General features: G+C 54.1%; 7 protein-coding genes across 7 annotated transcripts; 2 read left to right on the top strand and 5 right to left on the bottom strand.

Moving 5' to 3' along the window:
• Positions 1-86: 86 nt before the first annotated feature.
• CPAR01_14243 (glycosyl hydrolase family 10) lies at positions 87-1,372 on the bottom strand (the record flags this gene model as incomplete). The annotated part of the gene is made up of 3 exons (XM_060498494.1): positions 87-385; positions 531-765; positions 854-1,372. The coding sequence occupies 3 exons, from the start codon at positions 1,370-1,372 to the stop codon at positions 87-89; spliced, it is 1,053 nt and encodes a 350-aa protein (XP_060342555.1).
• A 1,897-nt stretch (positions 1,373-3,269) lies between these two features.
• CPAR01_14242 (uncharacterized protein) lies at positions 3,270-8,115 on the bottom strand (the record flags this gene model as incomplete). Its single annotated transcript, XM_060498493.1, has 4 exons — positions 3,270-3,583; positions 3,637-7,570; positions 7,631-7,981; positions 8,050-8,115. The coding sequence occupies 4 exons, from the start codon at positions 8,113-8,115 to the stop codon at positions 3,270-3,272; spliced, it is 4,665 nt and encodes a 1,554-aa protein (XP_060342554.1).
• Positions 8,116-8,791: 676 nt separating this feature from the next.
• Positions 8,792-11,423, top strand: CPAR01_14241 (uncharacterized protein; the record flags this gene model as incomplete). The annotated part of the gene is made up of 4 exons (XM_060498492.1): positions 8,792-8,868; positions 9,153-9,374; positions 9,855-10,929; positions 11,013-11,423. 4 exons carry the CDS (start codon positions 8,792-8,794, stop codon positions 11,421-11,423), a joined length of 1,785 nt encoding a protein of 594 aa, XP_060342553.1.
• A 609-nt stretch (positions 11,424-12,032) lies between these two features.
• Positions 12,033-13,097, bottom strand: CPAR01_14240 (uncharacterized protein; the record flags this gene model as incomplete). The annotated part of the gene is made up of 4 exons (XM_060498491.1): positions 12,033-12,122; positions 12,546-12,736; positions 12,793-12,966; positions 13,019-13,097. The coding sequence occupies 4 exons, from the start codon at positions 13,095-13,097 to the stop codon at positions 12,033-12,035; spliced, it is 534 nt and encodes a 177-aa protein (XP_060342552.1).
• Positions 12,851-13,099, top strand: CPAR01_14239 (uncharacterized protein; the record flags this gene model as incomplete). The annotated part of the gene is made up of 1 exon (XM_060498490.1): positions 12,851-13,099. The coding sequence occupies one exon, from the start codon at positions 12,851-12,853 to the stop codon at positions 13,097-13,099; it is 249 nt and encodes an 82-aa protein (XP_060342551.1).
• Positions 13,100-15,098: 1,999 nt separating this feature from the next.
• CPAR01_14238 (uncharacterized protein) lies at positions 15,099-17,456 on the bottom strand (the record flags this gene model as incomplete). The annotated part of the gene is made up of 3 exons (XM_060498489.1): positions 15,099-16,636; positions 16,692-16,778; positions 16,838-17,456. The coding sequence occupies 3 exons, from the start codon at positions 17,454-17,456 to the stop codon at positions 15,099-15,101; spliced, it is 2,244 nt and encodes a 747-aa protein (XP_060342550.1).
• Positions 17,457-19,914: 2,458 nt separating this feature from the next.
• On the bottom strand, positions 19,915-20,271 carry CPAR01_14237 (uncharacterized protein; the record flags this gene model as incomplete). Its single annotated transcript, XM_060498488.1, has 1 exon — positions 19,915-20,271. The coding sequence occupies one exon, from the start codon at positions 20,269-20,271 to the stop codon at positions 19,915-19,917; it is 357 nt and encodes a 118-aa protein (XP_060342549.1).
• Between the last annotated feature and the right edge of the window lie 838 nt (positions 20,272-21,109).

Below are 21,109 nucleotides of genomic sequence, written 5' to 3'. Positions count from 1 at the left end.
GTTCAAAAAGGGGTCATTGTATGCGATGCCAAAGTCACACAGTTGAACTCAATCCCCATCCCTTCATCTTCTCCATCTCAGTTACCTCACTTGCGCAACTTGGCAACAATGGCGTTATACGCAGGCTTGGGGTTCCAGTTCTCGTCAAAGAGCAGGGGCTTGGCGGTGGCCATCCACGACTGCTTGTCGCTGACGCCCCAGACGGTGACGCCCTTGCACTTGGGCACGTTGAGGCAGGCGCCGACGACGGTGGCGTAGTCGTTGGGGGGCGCGCCGGGGATGTCGAGCTCGGTGATGGCGATCTCGGAGGCGCGGGAGCGGGCGAGGGCTTCGAGGGCGGCTTGGATGTTGCCGGACATGTTTGCTGCCAGGTGGGCCTGAGAGCCTGTGTGGTGTTAGTCGTCCCTTGGTTTTGTCTAAATTGTTTGACCCCCGTCTCTCATGAATGACTCTCCGTCTTTGAGCATCTTCATCTACGGAGTACTTCTCCATGGGGCTGAGGGGGTGGAGGTAACTAGAGGTAAACTCACCGATACCGTCAATGGGGATGCCCTGCCCAATCCACTGGTTCACCTTGTTCACCATGGCCGTGACCTTGCCCCAGCCGGCGTTGTCAAGGTTGTAGTCGTTAATGTACAGCTTCGCCGCGGGATCCGCGAGGCGCGCGGCGCGGAAGGCGACGCCGATGTACGCTTCGCCCAGGACGTTGGAGAAGGCCGTGCTGCGGATCGTGCCGTTGTCGTTGAAGGCTTCGTTTACGACGTCCTGTGCATTGTCAGTTTACGGTGAACTCATACTCATACCAGATGTGTGAGAACGGAGAGGAACCGTTTCAGGGAAGTCAAAAACATACCCATGACCTGATCTTGCCCTTGTACTTGCCCACAATCGTCTTGACGTGCGTCTCAATCACCTTGGTCATGGTCGCCTTGTCCTTGATAGCAGACACCCACGCCGGCAAAGCCTGATGCCAGAGCAACGTATGGCCCCTAATGCTCTTCCCGTTCTGTTGCGCAAAGTTGACGAGGAAGTCCGAGTTTGTGAAATCAAAGTTGCCCCGCGTCGGCTCGGTGGCGTCCCACTTCATCGAGTACTCGGGCGTCACCTGGCCGAAATTCTGCTGGATGACGGCGGCGGTCTTGCCCTGCTGCATGATGCCATTGTCGCCCGAGACGCCAATGTAGAGCTTGCCCTTTGCTTTGAAGAGCTTGTCGATGCTGGTGGGGGATTGGCGGGTGAGGAGGTGGGCGGCGGCGTGGTGGCCTCGGGCGGCGTGAGAGTGAGAGTGAGAGTGAGAGGCCGCGGTGTCGTCGGCGGTGGGGAGGCCGAGGACGGCGAGGGGGGCTAGGAGGAGGGGGAGAGAGAACTTCATTGTGTCTTCTTCGTTTTTGGTTATTGTTGCCTTATCCAAACTGGCGCGGATTGTGTGTGTTTTTACAATGAGTGTCTATGGGTTGCGTAGTTATGATCTAGAATGAGCGTCTGGCGAAAGGAATGAATGACTAAATGAATGAGAAGAAGCAAACACTTTGAAGGAGAAAGGCATTCAAGCAAAGCGCCTAACTGTGTCTGACAAGCTCCGCCATGGGGGACATCTGCCCAACTTATTCAGTTTCCGTCCGGCACGGAGGCTTGCAGTCCGGGCCTCCCGTTTCTCGCTCTCCCCCCTTGGCAAACATTGGCGCATCTCCAATCGCCCGTGCGGTGGTGGGAAATTTCGCATCAAAGAAGTTTGTTTTTTGGAGACTTTTTTTTCTCTTCAATTTGGGGGGTCGCATTCGCCCGCAAGTCAGGTCAGCAAAGGAGGGAAACCTGCCGTCGGAGGTTCAACGTAAGCTCCGGTGCAGAGAAAACAAACATGTCTGTCTGGGTCCTGCGTGCTGCGTAATTTGAGCCGCCACTCGATTGTCTTGGGTTGCGCGCGCATTCCAAAGAAAAAAGAGGCGCGATGCTGCAAAAACCCCCCATGAAGACCCTCCTGTGCCTGGTGTCGACGATTAAGTGGTTTTACTATAATAGCCTTTGCCGTGTTGAAAATAGCCTTTAATTGCAATGGCAGATCCCCAGTTCTTTCGGGTGGTCCAATCATACTAGCCACAGGGAGCTTCCCTGCCTCTGTTTTCTCTCTTTCGGTTTCTCCAAATCCTCCCACCGGCTGGATAGTAGCGAAATGGCCATATAGTAGGTAGCATTTTCACGGAGACTGCGTGCTGGGTTCAGATTTAGCACAGCACAGGAGACTGAAAAAGGAATTAGTGATGGCTCCGTTCCCGTTCCGGCGACCCGGGTCTGCACAATACCCGCAAGCAACATTCCATCAGCCTCTTTGCCCGCTATTTTGGTGCCACAGGATGCATCAACAAAAGAAACGAAAACAATGCGAATGGGTGGAATTCAACAATCTCGGGGACTGTGCTATATATACTCTAGCTGCGCAGCAAAAGTGTTCCAGCCGCGTCGACTTTGCGTGGTCCGCCACGTCGTCAGTCCACGCAACGTCGGTGGTAGCTTGTGAGAAGACGTTGGGCTGCGTCGCGGCCACGTGGGGTGGTCAACTCATCACCTCTTTCTTTTCGTTTTCGCCGTTAGCGACGATAAGACGTTGGCGACATGAGAGACAACTCTGAAAGAGTTCAACGGTGCAATGTGAAGTTTGAACCTTGATATCCGCACTCGCCCTAAGGCGTTGCAACTTGGAGCAACCAAGGATCCCGGTCAGGGGATTCTCGTCTCCACCTACCGGCCCGGACAGAGCGATCGGAAGGATCCATCCCCATGACCTGGACGCCGGGCCCGGATGACATAATTCCCACACGAGACCAGTGTACCACTCAAAGAGCCGATCCGGCATGGCTTGCCTCACCCTGAACATCAAGAATAATGATGTCGGCTCATTACCCGTACAGCGTATCCTGTTACGCAAACCTTCGTATCACATTCTAACACACGTCACTCTTCTATATCCTTCATTCTTTTGCTGGCGGTATCGCAAGAGACTCTATTCTCCTGCACTTGTCTGCTTGAGAAATGGACCACAGTAGAGGAAAAACTAGGACGCCGAGTAACACATTGATGATTTCTGCCCTGCGTCAAGTCGCACTTCTCCTAGTGAGAACTGCATGAGCCATACCATTATACATAATCCCCGATCCCCAGGCCATCATTTCTCGTCATAATTGTACACATATGTATCACACAGTTTCGTCTGTGAACATCCCTTTCCAGACCTTGTTCTCCCCTAATCCTCACACTCCTCCCATACCAAACACTTAGTTCTCGCCATCCTTGCGATTTCTTTTGAACAAGTTACTGAAGAACTTCCGCTTCGAGCCCGACGTGGCCTTGTCTCTGGTCGACGAGGACGCGGAAGAAGCAGCACTATCCTCACTAAGGAAAGTTCTCATTCCCACGGCGTCGTCGCTGTCCGTCGAACGACTCGAGATCGTGTCTCTTCTACCATTCTTGAGCTCAGCCATCGACGCCATCTTACCCAAGAATCGGGAAGGGGCGTTGGCTGATATCGGAGCATAAGCAGAGGTTGTAGGCTGATTGACACGCTGCTGGCGCTGATCGACCAAAGGTGCTGCGACTTCATGTCAATATTCAGTTCGATGTTGAGGCCGTGGATAAACTTACTGGGACGAGGAGACATCGCCGCCATGGACGCTGCGGGACGAACTGTGCGGTCTCTTTTGATAGAGAAGTCAGCTCGAGTGACGTAAGGGTCGAAAGTCGTGTCAAAAGCAGACGGCGAAGTGGTGTCAATCGGCTTCAAGGCCGGGATGGGCGGCGGCGGTCGAGCGGGAACGTAAGACTTGGCAGGACCAGGACCAAAGTCCACGTCGATGAAGGCAGAGTCAGGAGCCTCACTCTTCGGCTGGGGCTTCGGCGTCTTGGGCTTCGGGATCGAAGGAAGCGGCTTGTTAGGCGCCGGAAGAGGAGGCGCGTTGAAAGGAATCGCCTTCATTGACTGAACTTGGCGAGGGCGACGAGTAGGCGTATCGACGTCGATTTCCTTCTTCGGCGTCAGCGGGCGGTGAGCCATGGCAGCGGAGCGAGGCGACAAGACCTCTTCCATCTCGCGGTTCAACTCGTTTCCGATATCCGTGATGAGTCTCGAAGTTGAACGAGCGACGGTTCCAGTGCTGGCGGCGGATGCTGCGCGGTCGGCGCCTGACGCCGTAGGAGCTGGACTGGGGCTCTTCATCGTGCTGAGCCTCAGCGGCTTCGGGTATGCCTGGGATGCCGAAATTTGAGGAAGGCTCGGGACAGCCCTGCGTCTTCTGACGTGGAGAGATGGAAGCTCCGAGTTGCGAGAGGACTCAATGGCCTCGGTAACAGGGTCTTTGTGAGCCGGCTCTGGTCGTTTGGGAAGGCGCTTCTGGCGGTAGTACGCGGCAGTGTCGGCTGAGGTTACTGCGGAAGTAATGTGAGGGGAAGACGATAGGTTCCTGGTGACAGAGCTTCGGGAGGGCGGGAGAGGATCTTGGGCCCGCATGCTGGAGATTCTTGAAGAAGCTTCCGGAGCCGAGATCTCGGTAGCCACATGGCGTGCATACTTGCTGCTGACCTTGGCATAGTCGCTTTCCAGGCTTGCAGGAGTGCCTTGAATGGGAAGTCGAAAAGAGGCGGCTGTCGACACAGATGTGGCTGTACTCACATGAGATGCAGTCGAGTAGCGATCGTGACGGTCTACGGCAGATCCAGTCGCTTGCGATGAGAAGTTGCTGATTGAACTGGATGGAGCTTCGGAGTATCTGTGATCAGCAGTATCATCAGTTTCCTCATGAACGAAATGAGACTGGGTAGTCTCTGAGCTTGGAACGCATGAGGTAGCTTCGAGGCCAGGTGAGCGACGTGAAGCTCTTTCCTGAGAGTGAGCGACATGGGAAGGAAGGTTCTCTGGTTGGCGCGGGGTCAAACCCTCTCCATTCTCAAGCTCACTGGTCGTAGGCGCCAGCAACATCAAGTCCGTAGAAGAAGGGCGACATCCAGTCAAAGGATGGTGAACTGCAGTGACAGCACTATCCTGTGAGTAAATGGAAGAAGTGTCTGCAATATCAGCTGCATCATCTGAGATGCTTTGGTGAAATGTCTCATCTTCAACCACTGGTGTCAGAGCGTCGTCCAAAGTCTGTTGAGTCTCCTGTCTCCGCGTGACCTTTGGCGCAAAGACCTCAGTCTGTGCAGATGCCGGAGAGTTGCTCAAAGGGGACACGTTTCCAGTAAAAGGTATTTCATGTAAATGCTCAAAACTGAGAGGCGATACATTGTTTTCGTCTCTGTAACCCGTGGCTGTCAATGTAAACTGCTGGCGATATCTTTTATGAGAAGTTGCAGAGCCATAGCAAGGCGGAGACGCTTCTGTCATTCTACTTTGTGCACGACGTGCAGGTAAGCTTCCTTCAACACTAGTTGTGGATAATGACATAGGTGCAGTGGTTCTTCGAAAAGAAGCATCGGGCGAAGCCACTTCATTCGATGCAGCCTGCGTGAAATCGCTGACCCGACGATGACTTTCAGCGGGCAGCTGTTCGGCATTGCGAGGGTGAGGAAGGGTAGCCGTGAGCGCATCTGTCGGCTGAGCTTCACTGGAAGCTCGGTGGGAAGCAAAGCGCAGGGGCAGTGGAGTGATAGAAGCTCTGTCCATAGGAGATGCCTGAATCATTCCGGGGCGAGATAAGGGCTTCGCCTCACTGGTGGTATTAAGGCAAACACCAACAAAGCAATCTTTCTCTTCTTCAGCCAGGGGGGTGGAAGGGTCATCGAGCAGCAACCTTGTTGACTGCACGAGACTCTCATATCTGGCCGCTGCGGGACGATCAAGTAAGAATCCATCACTAGATGAACGATAATTGTGGTCAGAGCCGATGAAAGAGTATGAGTTGCTGTGGAAGTGAGCAGGCATGAGTGGAGTAGAAGGGCCAAGGTCCAAAGGAAGAGGAACGAAGGACCTTCTTTTGCCAACATCATTGTTCTTTGATGACCGACCCATCTTGGAAAACTTGCAGTCTTTGCCATCGTCCGGCAAGAAGTTTCTCTGAAGGCCTGCGGGTAGTTGCGGGAGCAAAAGGAACTCCTTGAAGTCTTCTGTCCAAGCCCAGACCACAGCAGGCTTGCGAATTGTGCAGTCGACTCCTTCCCTCTCTGCCTTGGCTTTGGCAATGTAATATTGACGAGTGTACTCCATGGGAGCTAGACGAGGCGGAGCATGTCGAAACTCGGGAGGGGCCTCGTTCTGCCCAAAGTAGACGGTAGGGTGTTGAGGCTGAAGTAGATAGAGAGGGGCACTCGTCGAAAGGGACGGGGATATCAAGTTTGATGGGCTTCGCAAAGATGATGCGTAGAGCGAATCTCGCTCGCCTCCGGAAATATTTCTGCCGCGTCGAGCCACCGCCTGGCTGAAATCAGATCCAACCCGTCTCATTTCCTCGGGAGCAATGGGGTTGGAGATCTGGGATCTTTCGATTCCTGCGCTTCGCTTGCTGCGTAGCTTGGTAGCACTAGGGACAGCTCTAGTAGGAGTCTTTGGGCGCAGAGAGCTGCTGGACCGGGTCGTACGAAGAAAGCTCCGAGGCGCCGTGTCGGTTGGGGTTCCAGGGGGTAGGCCGAACTGGTCGAGTAGTTCTTTGAGCGTTGGGAGCTCGGGGACATCCCTCTCTGCATCAGATGTAGCAATGAAGTTTGCAAAAGACTTGACTTTGTGAAGGATGTTCGAGGGCGTTCTTGGTCGTTCCACTTGGGCGGAAGGCTTAACGGGTTGTCCTTTCTCCTTCGAAAGCACCAATGCCTTGTCCATATCCTCTCCGTCTTCAGAGTCGCTTTCCCAAGTATAGATAGGAGTGCCGTTCTGGACCTTGGCTGGCAGAATGAGGCCGTACATGGCAAGCTGGTGTTTCTCCCATCCCTCTTCCAGCTTGATATAATGGGCCAGTGGGTGTTCTTCAAAGTCAGTCTTGGACAGTTCTTCAGAGTAGCCCAAGACAGGAGGCTCATCCAAGTCGCAGGCCCATTCGCGGCCATTGGTCTTTGCGCCCGTGATCTCGCGGCCTGGGCATCCCGCCAGAAGGGGAGTGGGAAGAGGCGGAGGTGGAGCTGGGGCCGGAGTTGGTCCTGGTGAGCTGCCCTCGATTTTGGAAGGGGGGGCTTCCATGGCTAGCTGGTGAGCGGCGTTGAGTGAAGTGTTGGTTCGGTTACGTCGAAAGAGCCTCGAGAGCGGAGTGGATCGATCAGCTTCATTGATTCCTGGAGTCGATGGACGGGGCTGTGACTGAGTAGAAGGAGGAGTCTGGAGAGTAGTGTTCGCAGTGTGTGCAAGTGAGTGAGCGGAATCTGATCGATAACGTGAAAGCTGCGAGCTCTTGCTTTTCTTTGGTTTTGGAGTCATTGTTGCGCTGGAGGCTGGAGCACAGCTGGCAAATGGAGGAGCTTCGTGTAAGATAATCGATGGATTGGACAGAAGCAGCGAAGCAAGTCGAAAAGCTGGTACAATGAAGCCGATAGAGGATAGTGTGATCCAAGCAGGATTCTCGTTGTTCAAGCCCCAAAACTTTGGTCGAGCAGGGAGAATCTGCACCAAGATCAGTCAGGGTTCGAGAATATCGTAAAAGACGGAACATTGGTGACATACTCTCTCGGTCTCAACAACAAAAGAAAGGCGGCTACACAAAGCCTTCCAATATGGCCAATCGCAGAGTAGTGCTGAAGCTCGTAGAAGGACAATATCTAATGCGAGGGGCGGAGGACCAAGAGATGGGGTTGTTAGTGTACAAGAGGATGAATGGGAGGAAGTGAGAAGCGTGGTGTTTGCGGTAGTTGGAGATGCCAGAATGCAAATAATTCTGTGGGAGGGAAAATAAACAGTGAAGCGCGTGATGGGCAGGCGCGTCGGGCAGAGGGGAACTGAGAGGGAAGGGACGATGGTGAACTCACCGCACAGGCCTGCCTCAGGAATTGAAGATGATCGGTGAGGAAATTCGGTCTGTGGACATTGGCAACGTGAAAGCTGAGGTGGATTAGTCTATATAAAAACAAACCTGCTCAACTGACCACGTAGTACAATGCAACATGTACGGTTTGAGCTCTCGAAGCGTAGATTTGTCTTGAGTGTGACATGATATTTGTCTTGACTCGGAATAGTACTACTTCGTTTACACTTTTAAGCCTAATAACTGAATACCAGGAATTATCATGTTGCAAAGAAAGAAGGAGGCTCCAAAAAAACTTTTAGTGAAGAAATTGATCAGACAATAAGTAACGATTGAACCTAGATGAGGAGGACATGCAGATCACAGTAATACCCTTAGTTCATTCGAGTTATGTAAACCTAGCACCATTCTTCGTGTGTCTCATGGATGAAGTATATTACGACACTGCTGATATGTGAGTAAGTATCTATCCGTACATCAATCAGTCGAGCGAGATGAGGTAAGTCAATAGACCATAGGATGAAGAGAAAAGACATGAACAACACTTTGGTTTCATAAAAGAACCGATGAGAGAGATTATAGAATCCAAAGGTAAGGCTCGACTTTGTGGCACAATTAGCTGATGTCTTGCTTCAGCAGACAATGGGTTGATGAAGCTTCGCCAACGGTCTGTTGTCGTGATGGTTGGCTCCATAGCTACCTGAACTTCCTATCCGGAACCTTGATTTGCTTACCTAAGGTGAGGTGAAGAAAGCACCAGCCACATTTGGGAGTGGTACCATCACGTGATGTACTAGGGGCGCCACAGTTGGGTTCGTCTCAGCTGGGCAGGGGCCAATGCCAAGGAAAGAAGGTCAAGAACCATGCCAAGAAAGGCCAAAGATGTAGCAGGAGCTCTCGGAGTCCTCTCCTTTCGTAGCACCGACGTGTTGTGTTTCCTGTTTTTTCCCCTGTGGCTTGACCGACACTGACTCTTTGTCCTGTTCTCTTCTTTCTCTCTTTAATTTCCCTGTTGTCTGTTCCATAAACACAAAATCTCGCACTCTCCGCTGTGCCTTGCTTAATTCTCTACACCACATTTACTGCCCGCCAGAACCTGCCGGCCGGCCTTTCCCCCCCTCCGCTCCGAGACGCTCTCTTTCACTCGGCGAGGACTTCTCAGCGACCCGTCGCCATCGGAATCGAGCCGCAGCAGGCCCTGCAGATGCTCATCACATAATATAGCAATGACTTTGGCGAGCAAGGGTGGGCAGCGTATGCTGTCGCACTTGCGCCCCTCTCCGACCCGGTGGGTTGGAACGCGTGGCTGCCGCCTCGGCCGCAGTTCTTGGGGGCCGCTGTCAGCACCGGCAAGGACGGCACCGGCATTGGCACCACCACCTTCATCGGCCGTCAACATCAAGACAGCCGCCGCCTGCTTCTCCACACACCCGCCAGCAAGATCCGGTGAGTTGGTGCGCGTACGTTCTCATTTCTTCGTGTGTACCTCTCCAAGTTCCCCAACCTTTCTTGTCGTCGCTGCGCGGTTCCACTCTCTGCGTGGCAGCTTCAGCTTCTTCCTCCATGCAATGTTGGCGGGATGGATGTGATGCGGCACCTGCAAGAAGCCCAATGGGGTACTGCTGCGCGAGGCTGGGCGCCAGATATCCGCTTCCTGAGTGTTTTGGACAGGGATGCTACATCTCTGTGTAGCCGAAGACCCGATCCTGCAAGCCAAGATGCTGCAAATCAGATCTCGACTGGTTTCCACAGCGAATCAGGCTGCGAACCGGTTGCTGTCACATCTTGCTTGTAATGTCCATCACCAATGCACTGTCTAGTAGAACGGACTTTGCCTTTTGGGCCAATGAAGAGGAATCTCCAGTGAAAGATCCTCCTGTCGTTGCAACAAGAGCTGACCTTCAACCTAGATCAACCACAATCAAGCTCAAAGCCAGAACCTACCACTCCTAGAGCCCAAGATGGCGGCGATAGTCTTCCCAAGAAGATGCTCGAGTCCGCCGCGACGTCGTTCGCCTCCATTCTCGTCCTTGCTGTCGGCTTCGCAGTGGCAGGCTATGCTTACCACAAGACGTACAAGCGCATTGTCCTGAAGAAGATGACCCGCGCCTTCACGCCTGGTGACCCCGTTCTTGAGCTGGCCGCTATTGGGAAGGAAGTGCCGCAAACCTCCGCCGAGGCCGATGATCGGTGGGTGCAGCGGCCAGAGCAGGCACGCGTCGATAGAATTATCGACGGGTCAGAGGCTGGGCACTACTTTTTGCTCATGGGCGAGAAGGGGACCGGCAAGAGCAGCATGCTGATCGAGGCCATGCGTAAAATCGACGGCGAAGGCGTGGCCATGTTTGAGGCCCACGCAGACTTGGAAATTGTGCGCATACGCCTCGGCAAGGCCCTCGACTTTGAGTTCCATGAGGATTACATTGGCGGTTACTTCAGCGAACGCGGTCCTCGCGACACGACGGCTCTGTTGGATATCGAACGTGCCCTCAACAAGCTTGAAAAAGTTGCTCTGGTCAACCGTGAAACGCGAAAGAAGCCCCTGGTTGTCATCATCAACCAGATGCACCTGATCCGCGACGATGACGATGGCAAGGACTTGATCGAACTTCTTCAGCAACGTGCCGAACAGTGGGCGGCGTCCAACCTCGTGACAATGGTCTTCAACACGGATGACTACTGGGTATACGAGCGATTCAAGCAACTGGCTACGCGTATGGAGATCATGTCGGTGCGCGACCTGCCCAAACGCCAAGCTATCGCAGCTCTTGCAAAGTACCGCATGAAATACTTCAACGAGAAGTTGAGCCCAACGAGACTTGAGGAGGTATATGACCTCGTGGGCGGCCGACTCTCGTTCTTGAACCGCGTTGCTAAAAGCAGAGATATGATTGCTACGTGCAAATCCATCTGTGAGGTCGAGAAAACATGGTTCCTCAACCAGTGCTGGATTCTCGGCGCGGAGATGGACGACGATGTGATGGACCAGCAGAAGTGGGCTGTACGTAACGACCCCCCTTTCCGCATCGTCGCAAGCTGGCATGGGAACGCTAGTGGACGATCTGAACTGACAACAAATGATAGGCCGGCGCTATGGTTCTCGCTCAAGCCCTCGTAGATGAGGAAGAAGACATGGAGCTGTACGACGACGAAAAGGGTCACGTACTGCCCAGGTTCCCGATGCACAAGGCTCAGCAAATCATGACGCGTGCCGACTTCATACGTGACATGGACCGGCTCAACCTGTTTAGTATCGCGGCCAATGCTGATGTCCGCGCCTCATCTGTACCGATGCACCGCGCGTTCCAAGAGATCTGCGCCGAGAAGGGCTTCCGGGATCATCTGGAGGCTACGATCCAGCGTATCGGTGACATTGAGTCCCTTGGCCGCACGCGCGAGCTTGTCGCCAAGGACCTTGTCCTCGGTGGCAAGTACCAGATTGCTCGTGACGGCAAAAACGGTGTTACCGTCAAGCTTGTTGAGGGTGAAGATTGAGGCATGTACGTCTGAGCCTGAGTCTGGTATGGCCAGGTCGTCAATAGCCCGATGGCGATGCGGAGTCCACCATCGAGGCTGCCACATTCAAGAGCCGAGCTACCTTACGAGACGAAACCGAGTGACTGTGATGGGACAGTATGACGCGAGCTCAGATCTGATTGTCCGATCCTATGGCCCACCATGACCTATCAACTTCGAGGGCGACCCTTAGATCGGACAAAGATCTGGCGCTGATCGATTATGCGACTGGGTCGATGGACTCGGCCGATATGGGATGAAGCCTGAAGAGACGAACAGGATGACACCGGCTTGCCAGCTACGTGTCGTCCATCGAATGGAGTAGCTGAGAGTTGGATGTGTGGCCCATCCAGATGCGACATGCGCGTTCGCAGGCACAATAATGCGTGGCTGGGAATGCGACGACCCCAACCTGTAAGATAGAGCACGTTTGCGAATAGATCCTGGGCTCTTTGGCTCGGGGAGAGGAGAGGGACATTGCGACAAGTTGCACCTGTCCCCCTGTACGATTGCCGATTGCACTGTAGATTGCAGCAGCTCGAAAGATTTCTTTTGTATCCCATGACTTTTGTAGCCATCAATGTAAACCTACCCTTGCTGTAATGCACGCCCAAACTCTGCTATTCCGTGGATACCAATCGTTCGTTCGTTACCATCGTGGCTCGGCACCTCGGGGCCCTGTACGGTGTAGTATGCACCGCTGCTCCAGCTCAATCTCGCGACAATGTACTTTATGTAGCAATGAGCAGCCCATCAGATAACGCCGCTTGGAGTGGAGACCTCCCCCCCTCTCCCCATGTTCGACGACATCACGACTTTGATGGTCTGACCAGGCCTGTCCCTTGTCGAATCTCAAGACACCACCTCGCCAGGCGTTGTCACTGGGCGCGAATACCTACCTACTGCCTACCGCATCTCATTGGTTCAAGTTGTTTCTGCATGTCTCGAATTCGAGACGTTGGGATAGTACCCTCAGACTCTGCAGGTGTAAGGAAAAAAGAAAGGAGACTGGGTTAAGGTAGATGAGGCGATGCGGAGGAAAGAAAATGGAAAAAAGCAAAAAAGCAAATCCTTGAAGATGAAAAGCACGTACCGATTTACCAGCCAACCACCAACCACCATCCACCACCACCATCGCACCCCCGCGCCATTTCTCTCCCGCAGCGCGCCGCCGACCTTCCCGAAGCGCCGTCCCGGGGGATACCCTTCAAACACCGGCCGACGGTTCTGTGCGACGTGGACGGTGGCACGGTAGATTGGTCCAACGTTGACAGCGACATACCCGGCCTTTTCTACGTAGTGTGTAGCGGCGTTTGCTCTCACTCCCTTTCCCTTTCAATGCTCCCACCAGATCCATCCTCCTTCTCTTCCTCGGGGACTTCCTGGGGGCCCTGGAGGGGAGCAAAATGAACTGCGGAGAGCCTCTCCGCTTTCCCAACGGTCGCACCACTTTCTTTCGCTGTCTCCAGCGGACCACCACCACCGCCGCCACCAGCAATACCCCAAATCATCCGATATCCGACTGGATACACGCTGCAGCGGAAGGTGAGGATGAATTGGGGCAAGCAACGCACCACGGCAGCCTTTCCCGCCCGAGTATCCGACGTCTACGAAATGGGTGTCCTCCGCAAGCACTTTGCCCCCTCGGAGCATAACAGTTACTGGGCTGCCTGGATAGTACTGTAGCAGTGGGTAAGGTAGGTCAACCAAAGGAATCAACGGCCGAGATCAATCTACTCCGGAGGAAGTATACGAAAAAAGCAATCAATGCTATCTCACATAGTACCCAAAAAATCCCCCGTCCATGCCTCAGACGTACAGATAAATACCCTGGGCCAAGAACAAACGGGAATTAGTGAAAGGGCCCCCAAATCTCTCCAACGTGACAACGCCCCTCTAGGCTCTCCAAGCTCCCCTGGCCTGGTCCCGTAGATTGCGCGCCATCGCGTCCCCTCCTCTCCCCCCCTGGACGGCTCGCTCGTAGCTCCAACTGCACCGTGCCAGTGCCCCAGTGATGGCTATCAACAGGGGGGAAAAAGAATACCTAGTTGAGGAAGAGAGCTTGGAGGCCTGCCTGGAGGAAGAGGGGTCTCTGCAAGCTGTGGCGAGGTTGGCTCCTCACCCTCCTCCGTACTGCGTATCCTCTCGCCCAGTGTGAGACTGCCGACTCAGATTGAAGGCAAAGATTGAAACTTTTCTTGGTCCTCAGCTGTGCAGCAGCTCCATTTCCCTGCAGCATCTCAAAGCAACTCCAAGTCAAGTCTCCAACTATCCCATATCCAGACGTACAGTAGTCGCGTACGCCCCCCCCGGCGCCCCCACTACACACCACGACCCTGACCCTGAACCTGACCCCGACACCCCGGTCCCTCTCGTCCATGATCCATCCACATCGACCGCCGGCGCCCATCCAACGGGAGAACAATGTCCGTCTTTAGAACCGCTGGAGAGAGAAAGTCGAGACTCGAGAGACGGGCCAGGCAGTGGCCGAAGTGGTTCCAGATGTAATGATCAGCGTCCGTTGTATCTGAACTCCCTCTTACTTCTAGTCATCATTCAAGGTACAATGAACAGTAGAGAGTACATGAACCTAGCTGCAGAGCAAAGGGATGGGCCCCATAGTGAGTGGGTGGGATAATTCGGCTCTCACGGCCGTGTCGGCAAATAGGGATCTTCACTGCACAACCCATCGTTTTTGTCCGAACATGCACCCACGGCCACGCTTCGGATGCGAATGTCGGATCATTCAAAGTCGTCCAAGGGAGGGGAGGGGGGGGCGGCAGTGGATGACGCCGCTGCTCCATCTTATGCGTCTAATTAACGAAATACCATACCTCTGTACTGTAAGGCTGGCAACAGGCATAGGACACACAATGCGAGGCGAGAGGCAATTGTAAAAGAGTGAGGAGAGGCGCAACCAGCGCAGATTGTATTGTGTTGCGACCATACTCCTCCAGTGCCATGATAATACTGGCTCATATAGTACTTGCATGCATCGCCACCGACTTTCCCTGGAGCCAAATTCCGGGGGAAGCCGTTCAAACGAGCATAACAGTTGTTGCGATAAATTTCAAATCGGAACAGAGTCCGAGCCGCCCAGATTCAGACAGTTTCCTTGTCTGTCCCATTAACCCAAAAAGCCAATACGAAACCACAAGAGAGAAGAAGAAAATATAGGGGAAGAAAAAAAAAAAAAAAGACTGGCAGCCGACCCTCAAAAATACAAGAAAGGGAAACGCCGCCGTGCGGAGAGTAGGGAGAAAAAAAAAGGATCAACGTGATGACAAGTTAGCAATTTTTCGACTGCCATCCCGTCTTGTTGTCTAGGACGCCAAGGTTCATCAATCGCTCCGCCCGCCCGTTGCCCATCCCAATCCCATGGCGTCGTGCGAAGCCGGAATGCAAGTGGCCCCTGTACATGATGTCGCTCCCCCATGACATGCTTCACCCAGTAACTCCGACCACAGTAGTGCCGATCCGAGGAGGAAAAGAGAAGAGTGTGAGTGAGAGAGAGAAAGGACGAGAGAAGAAAGAATACAACGCGCGGGTATACCGGGATGAAGGCAATAAAGAAGATAGTGAGAAGAGCATCTGGCGAGTACAAGAACAGCGCGGATGGATAGGCGCCATCCGCCGTGAACTGGCTAATGTAGTTCAGGTGCACAAGAAATCAAGTCCGAGGCGTCTGGCAACGCTCTGCCAGTCCCAGACAGCAATCCACTCGCCACACTCCATGAGGTGCCAGACTTCTTCCAGGACCTCGAGGACTCTATCGCAGTTGCGAAGACCAGTGTAGCCCCGGACCGACCGGATGATGCCTCGAAGTCGCTCTTGCTGTGTGGGGTCGAAGCATGTAGTACCAATGACCAGACTCGGCATCAGCAAAAGGGTAAGAGCTGGGTCGGATGGCTTGAATCCCTCCATGATCGATAGAGACTCGTCCACCGCAGCAGTGATGCGATTGTCATGCTGCTGCGGGCGGCGAACCGGCGGTGGAGAGGCTGGGCGTTGTTCATCAATCACAGCGCAGCTAGAGGACCCGGCATCGGACTCATGCATCGAGCTCGTCCTGGACGGTCCTCGAGAGTTTGGCTCCCGTTTGAGCTGCATCGAAGAGGGGAACCCAGAACCCATGCTGGGCCTCAGGCCGGGAGACGAGGCGCAGCTCGTGGCCGTGGACGGCCTAGAAATTTGCGAATGCCGGCGGGAGGAAGACGACGAGGTTGAGGTGGCGACAGATGTAGCTATAGAGTAGACGGAGGGCCGTCTCTCTGGAGAGGTAGGAGGGTAGATTGTGCGGAAGAGATGCAGGAACATCATGTGTTTGTAAACCAGCCCAACTCTGTGACGGCTATCACCTGGTGGCCAAAGAGGCATCCATTGCTCAATAGCCTCTTGAATCTCCTGCGCTCGGTACAGAACGTGATACGTCACGACAGTCTCGGCGCGTCTGTAAATGTTATCCCGGATGACGTTTCGGATTGTGGTTATCTGGCAGAGATGTTGAAACAGGCCATCAGCAACACCCAGAAGACGAGGCGAGTCCAACGGAACCAAGGGGCTCCAGTCTTCGGAAGCCAAGCGTGGACGGTTGGGCGCGGGATGCCAGAGGAGTTCGTCTGCGTAAATGTGATACTGGAAGAATTCGCTGATGAAGGCCAGGAAGACAGGATCCTCCGGAGGGCTCTCTTGGATCAATTGCTTGTATCCGCTTAGGTGAACACGATGCGCTCCATGAGATTCACCTTCAATCAGCGTGGTGACCAGGAGGCAAAGGATTTGGGCGTAGCGAGCCGACAAGATTGTTTCGCGATCATCAATGTCCTCCTCCGCCGAACGGTTCATGTCGGCGTACAGAGTCTTCATCGCTTGTTCCTCGTGATATGCTGACCGGGCCTGTAGCGCTTCTAGGGTGGTTGTCGGATTTCTCTCGAGTAACTTGGCGCCGTACGGTGTATCAAAGTCGATGTGTTTGCTACTCATGGCCAGGATCGAGTGCATCACGCCCTGGTGAAGGTTTGCCAAAGGAAGAATAATGTCCTTAAAGGCATTCTTGGCTTCTCCCTCAACAGTCAGAACGTTGCTGAGGTGGACGCCGTAGTGTCTCCAGAATATCTTGTCCTCGATCGTGTCGACGCCGTTGAAAAGAGGTTGCATGGTGAAAACGAGCGACTCCTCGTCCCCAACGTGATCTTCTTCCGAGTTAGACCATCAACATATTTGCTGGATTCATAAGCGAGCACTTACCAATTGTTGCCTTCTCTTTGCCGCTTCTCCATAGCTTCTTCTCATGATAGCCCTCGCAGACAACGGCATTCTTCTCGCAATTCATACCTGCTCACATGTCAGGGAAAAAAGTCCCAAGCAGTGAGTGATACAGCAGTGACACTTACATCTCGGCTTCGCCTCGTCACACTTCTTCTTCCGTCTCCGACAGGTAATGCAGCCCGTCTTGGATCGACCCTTGGTCACCTTACTCTGGTTGATGATGGATGCTACAGGATGCTTGCGTGGTCTTCCTCGGGGTCGCTTCTGCTTCAGTGAGTTTGTGGCCGAGACCGAGGTAGTTCCAGTTTGCGCTAATGGGGCCTCCTTAACATCGCCCAGCTTTAGATCGTCGTCGTCCATGGGTTCTATTTTAGGTATGATGGCAAGAGTGTCGTCCGACTCCTGTTCCCATACAATGTCGTTGTCAGCATCGTCTCCATCGCACGTATCGGCGTGGCCAGTGCTCCAGGAATCGGTGCAGGACGAGGATGCGGAGTGTACGATTGTTGGGTCGCCGGACGGCTCTAAATGGGGAATATTTACGGCGGCGCTGACGGGAGACAGCTGCCCGGAGAGAGAGTGAGGAATGCTGGTCGAGGCCATCCAGGCCGCTGCCGTTTGGGAGGTTGGTTGGTGTGGAAGCAGCATGTCGTCTTGCATGTTGTCGTCTGAAGAGTTACTGTGGTGGTCCGACCATGAGAGATCCCCGTCGTCCGAAACCATTGAGAGAGAGGTAGAATCCATGGCTCGTCACTAGCGAGACCATGCCAACACGAAATGTTCAAAACCGGTGAGATTCTGGTGGCCAGTTGTTAAAGCGATGCGTCGAAGGTGGAATGCTGGTGCGGTGGCGACAGGATAGAATCTGGACGGCCTGAGTTGTCGATCAATCGTTGAGTCTGGTGAGAGCTACGGGATGTCGAACGGTGTGTGAGGTCGAGCAGGGAGGAAAAGAAAGGACGGCAGTCAAATGATATCTCTCTCAAGGACGAGTGACCAATGTCGAGATACATGAGACAGGGAAGCGGGCGAGGAGTCTTCTGAAGATCAAGACCGTTGCGGTCCGCTCAAGAAGAAGGGAAAGGCTGATCACTGGGAAAGCCGACGTGGAATGGAGGGGCTGAGATGGGGTGGAGAGATGATCGCTGGGTCTTATTTGGGAACCAGCTTGTCGTCGAGACGAAGTGGGAAAAGAAAGAGGGTCGTTGGACGACAGGATATGGGGCCAGCCGCTTCGAGGGGCGGGATATGCATATACATATCTGCAGATAGCTGCGCTCCTAGTGGGTGGGAAGTCGGGACGGCGACAGGGTCTCGAGGTGAATGAGGAAGACATGCAGAGAATCGATGTTTCTCCCATACGCACTAAGGCCCCCTAGCACATTGGGTAGCTCCCCTCAAGCAAGGTGCGAGAATGAATGGCCCATGGGATGGGGGTACGGATACTTCATACGGAGCATGGGAAACAAGACTGTCTGCCTGCCAGTAGCCTCCGTACGAATACATAGTACCCACACGATGGATGGGCGAACATGGGTGAACACGGGCGGATAAGGACGGTGTGGGATGTGAGGTGAGCAGCGAAGTGGTGGTGAGGTCTCACGTCGCACCGACTTGTGCCAAGACGACAGCCGGGGTTTTGATGCTCTCTGTTGCCAGCTTCCTTGCTCCTCCGCCCCCAGGGCAGTCCCTATCTGTGCCGTCAGTGCCGTAAGGAAGGCCATGCTAATTAAAGAGCCCAGTGGTCACCGTACAACGACGAGGGTACTACGTATGGAGTTCTACTGTATGTACGGATAATCGTAGAAAAGACACGAACCGAATCGCTGTCAGCTTGGCTCTTGTCGACGGTGGATGACAAGTGGATTTCGGGGCATCCTTGACAGCATCTCTCTCCTCTATCTGCGATACATTTGTGCAGTACTCCGTACGGCGTACTAATTACAAGGACTGGTGCTCACCGTCGTCGAGAAGCAGAGAGGAGAGTAAGTACGCGTGAACAGACGACGTAAGACAGAGAGACGAGGAGAGAAAGAAAGAGTGAGAAAATGGGTGCCTTTCTCAGTCTCTCTCTTTCTCTCTCTCGCCAACGTCCTGTCCGCCGCTCCCACATCTCGCCGGGCCCCTCCTGACTCCTCCATCAGCCCCGGTCGTTGCTAGCGCAATATGGCCGACAACCCTTGCCAGTGACAGCAAGGTACCCTCAAGTACTGCAAGTCGCTACCCGCACGACACCACCCCACGATGGTGTCAAGAGCTGTGATTCGCCGTCGTAGATTTTCTTTTGGCTTTGACCAGAAGTTGGCTTGGCCAGAAAGCTGGACTGTGCGTCGACTCCTTAAGTCCTTGGGCTCAAGTCATGCGCGGCCATGTTGTATCGCGGAGACTCCACCTCGACTGCTTGAGACGAAGTGAGCAAGAAAACCATTCATTCTCACACTAACAAGAGTGAAAAGTGAGAGACGACAGCCCGTTTGTCTTTTCTGCAGGCTGGTCAGTATTGACCATGACGAGACCAAGAGGGGACCGGCGACCGACAGTCGATCGTCAATTCGCACGACTCATGAGTCGACAAGTTCAGGCCAGCTAAGTGGCCGGTTTTTTGAAATCGCAATGGATCTATCCGTATTGCTCCTGCGCCTTGGACTGGTTCCGTTGGCGGAACGAAGACATGGCAATCGGCTGACAGCCGCCATGAAGGTGAAGAAAATTGACCGGGACGATGCGAGACAAACCTGACAAGGAGGGTGCATCATTGCTTGGGATCGCGTCGCGTTGTGTCAAGAAGAGTGGGGAGATGGAGAGAAACTCGGAGATGGACATCGGGGGAGGGGGGGCTCCAACAGTGAAGACTCAAGACTCCAGACTATTAGGTACTGTGCGAGAGGCTAAGAGTAATAAGGGCACCTTCAACCTTGTCCTATGGTAAGCCGTATGTATTAGTCGTGCAGGAGTCAGGACCCAGCGAGACGAGAGTCCAGGGCAGAGATGGGATCACGGTGGTTTGCTCCATTTCGGGCACAAAGCGAATTGAGCCAGCGTTGGTCGGTACTTGTCCATGGGCGTTGGGGCAGCGAAGCGTAGGAGAAGTCTCTGTACCATGATATCATGGTGGACTGTGAGACCGAAGGTCATGCTTCTGAGGCCTGTCACTGCATATGCAGGCGGCTGGATTTGGAAAGACGACGGGCTCTGGTCTGAGTCAACTGTCAAGGTGAAGAGACGGGGCGGAGTAGTCTATCGTCGGTTGGCGAATCAGCAAAGAGCTGGTGAGCGATGTGCGGCGTGACTGGCCGGTGCTGTGCGCGGAGCCATTCGTGGGTGGGGGTGGGACGACCGTGGAACCGTGGGTGAGTGGCATCCATGGCATGGTGTGTCGGAGTCTGTGAGGATCATGATGGATGGCATGGAGTCTGGAGATCCAGTCAGGGTCACAGACACGAAGAGTCTGTGGTCCTGTCGACCGAGATGGCGCGCCGTGAAGGAAGGCAAGGCGAGCCGCAAAGAGCCGGGGGAACACAGCGCCATCTCGACTGCCATGGCATGTACCTCGATCCATCGCGTGGTCGTGAGCCAACCACGGCAAGGTCTAAGAGATAATGTAGCCCAGACAGGGCGTCGAAAGCGCCTCAGCTTCGCAGGTCAGCTCTGGTAGGGGAAACCTTTAGGCAGAGACAAGTCGCCGCCCAAAGAGAACGAGTGTCAGGACTAGGGGCGCCGCGGGGATCGCAGCAGTTTGGAAAACCAGTAATGAGCCATGAAAGCTTACGATGCATGGCGATGTGTCGGTTTGGCAATGTGAAGGAGAAGAGTATACCAATGTATGCAGGTATGGCTGGCTGAGATGTAGGAGCCGGGGGGGGGGGGGGGAGAGGGTTCGCCTCAGATTGAAACCTGTCGGGAGCGGCAGAAGTCTTGTTGCGTTGTTATGGTTGGTGCCATGGCGCCCTGTCACTGCAAGCAAGCTGCAATGCAGATGCGGCGCGCTGGGCCGGGCTGCGTGGGAGGCTGGCTCTGGCTTAGTGGCCGGGGCTTCAACATGATCAGGTTGGTGCTGTTTTGATGCTGTTCGTCGTCTTGTTTCTTTTTCCGAGTAATGTGCGTTCGTGGTCGTCGTGGCCGTCGTCGTCGTCTTGAATGTGGCTGTTCGTCGGCATCGAGACTAGGGTGCAAGTTCAGGTTCGGGATATGGGTACCTTGTGGGAGGGCTTGCCGGGGAGGATTTGCTGCGTATTGTCTTGGGTATAGTCGTGAGGATCGAGTGGTGACAGAGACATGGTATTGGCGAGCAGTCTTGGCCGGCGTCTCGCCTAGTTGGTGGTCTATTGCCGGCGGAAACGAATGGAGAACTCAGAAGGTCGGCACCTCATCGAATGACTGCGGGCCGCCAGGGTTCG

This window comes from Colletotrichum paranaense (genome assembly GCF_030867605.1).
Source record: "Colletotrichum paranaense strain IMI 384185 chromosome Unknown Scaffold_15.1, whole genome shotgun sequence".
Taxonomy (NCBI): Eukaryota; Fungi; Ascomycota; class Sordariomycetes; order Glomerellales; family Glomerellaceae; genus Colletotrichum; species Colletotrichum paranaense.
Note: the sequence above shows the minus strand (reverse complement) of the source record. Positions and strands in the feature narration are given on the sequence as shown.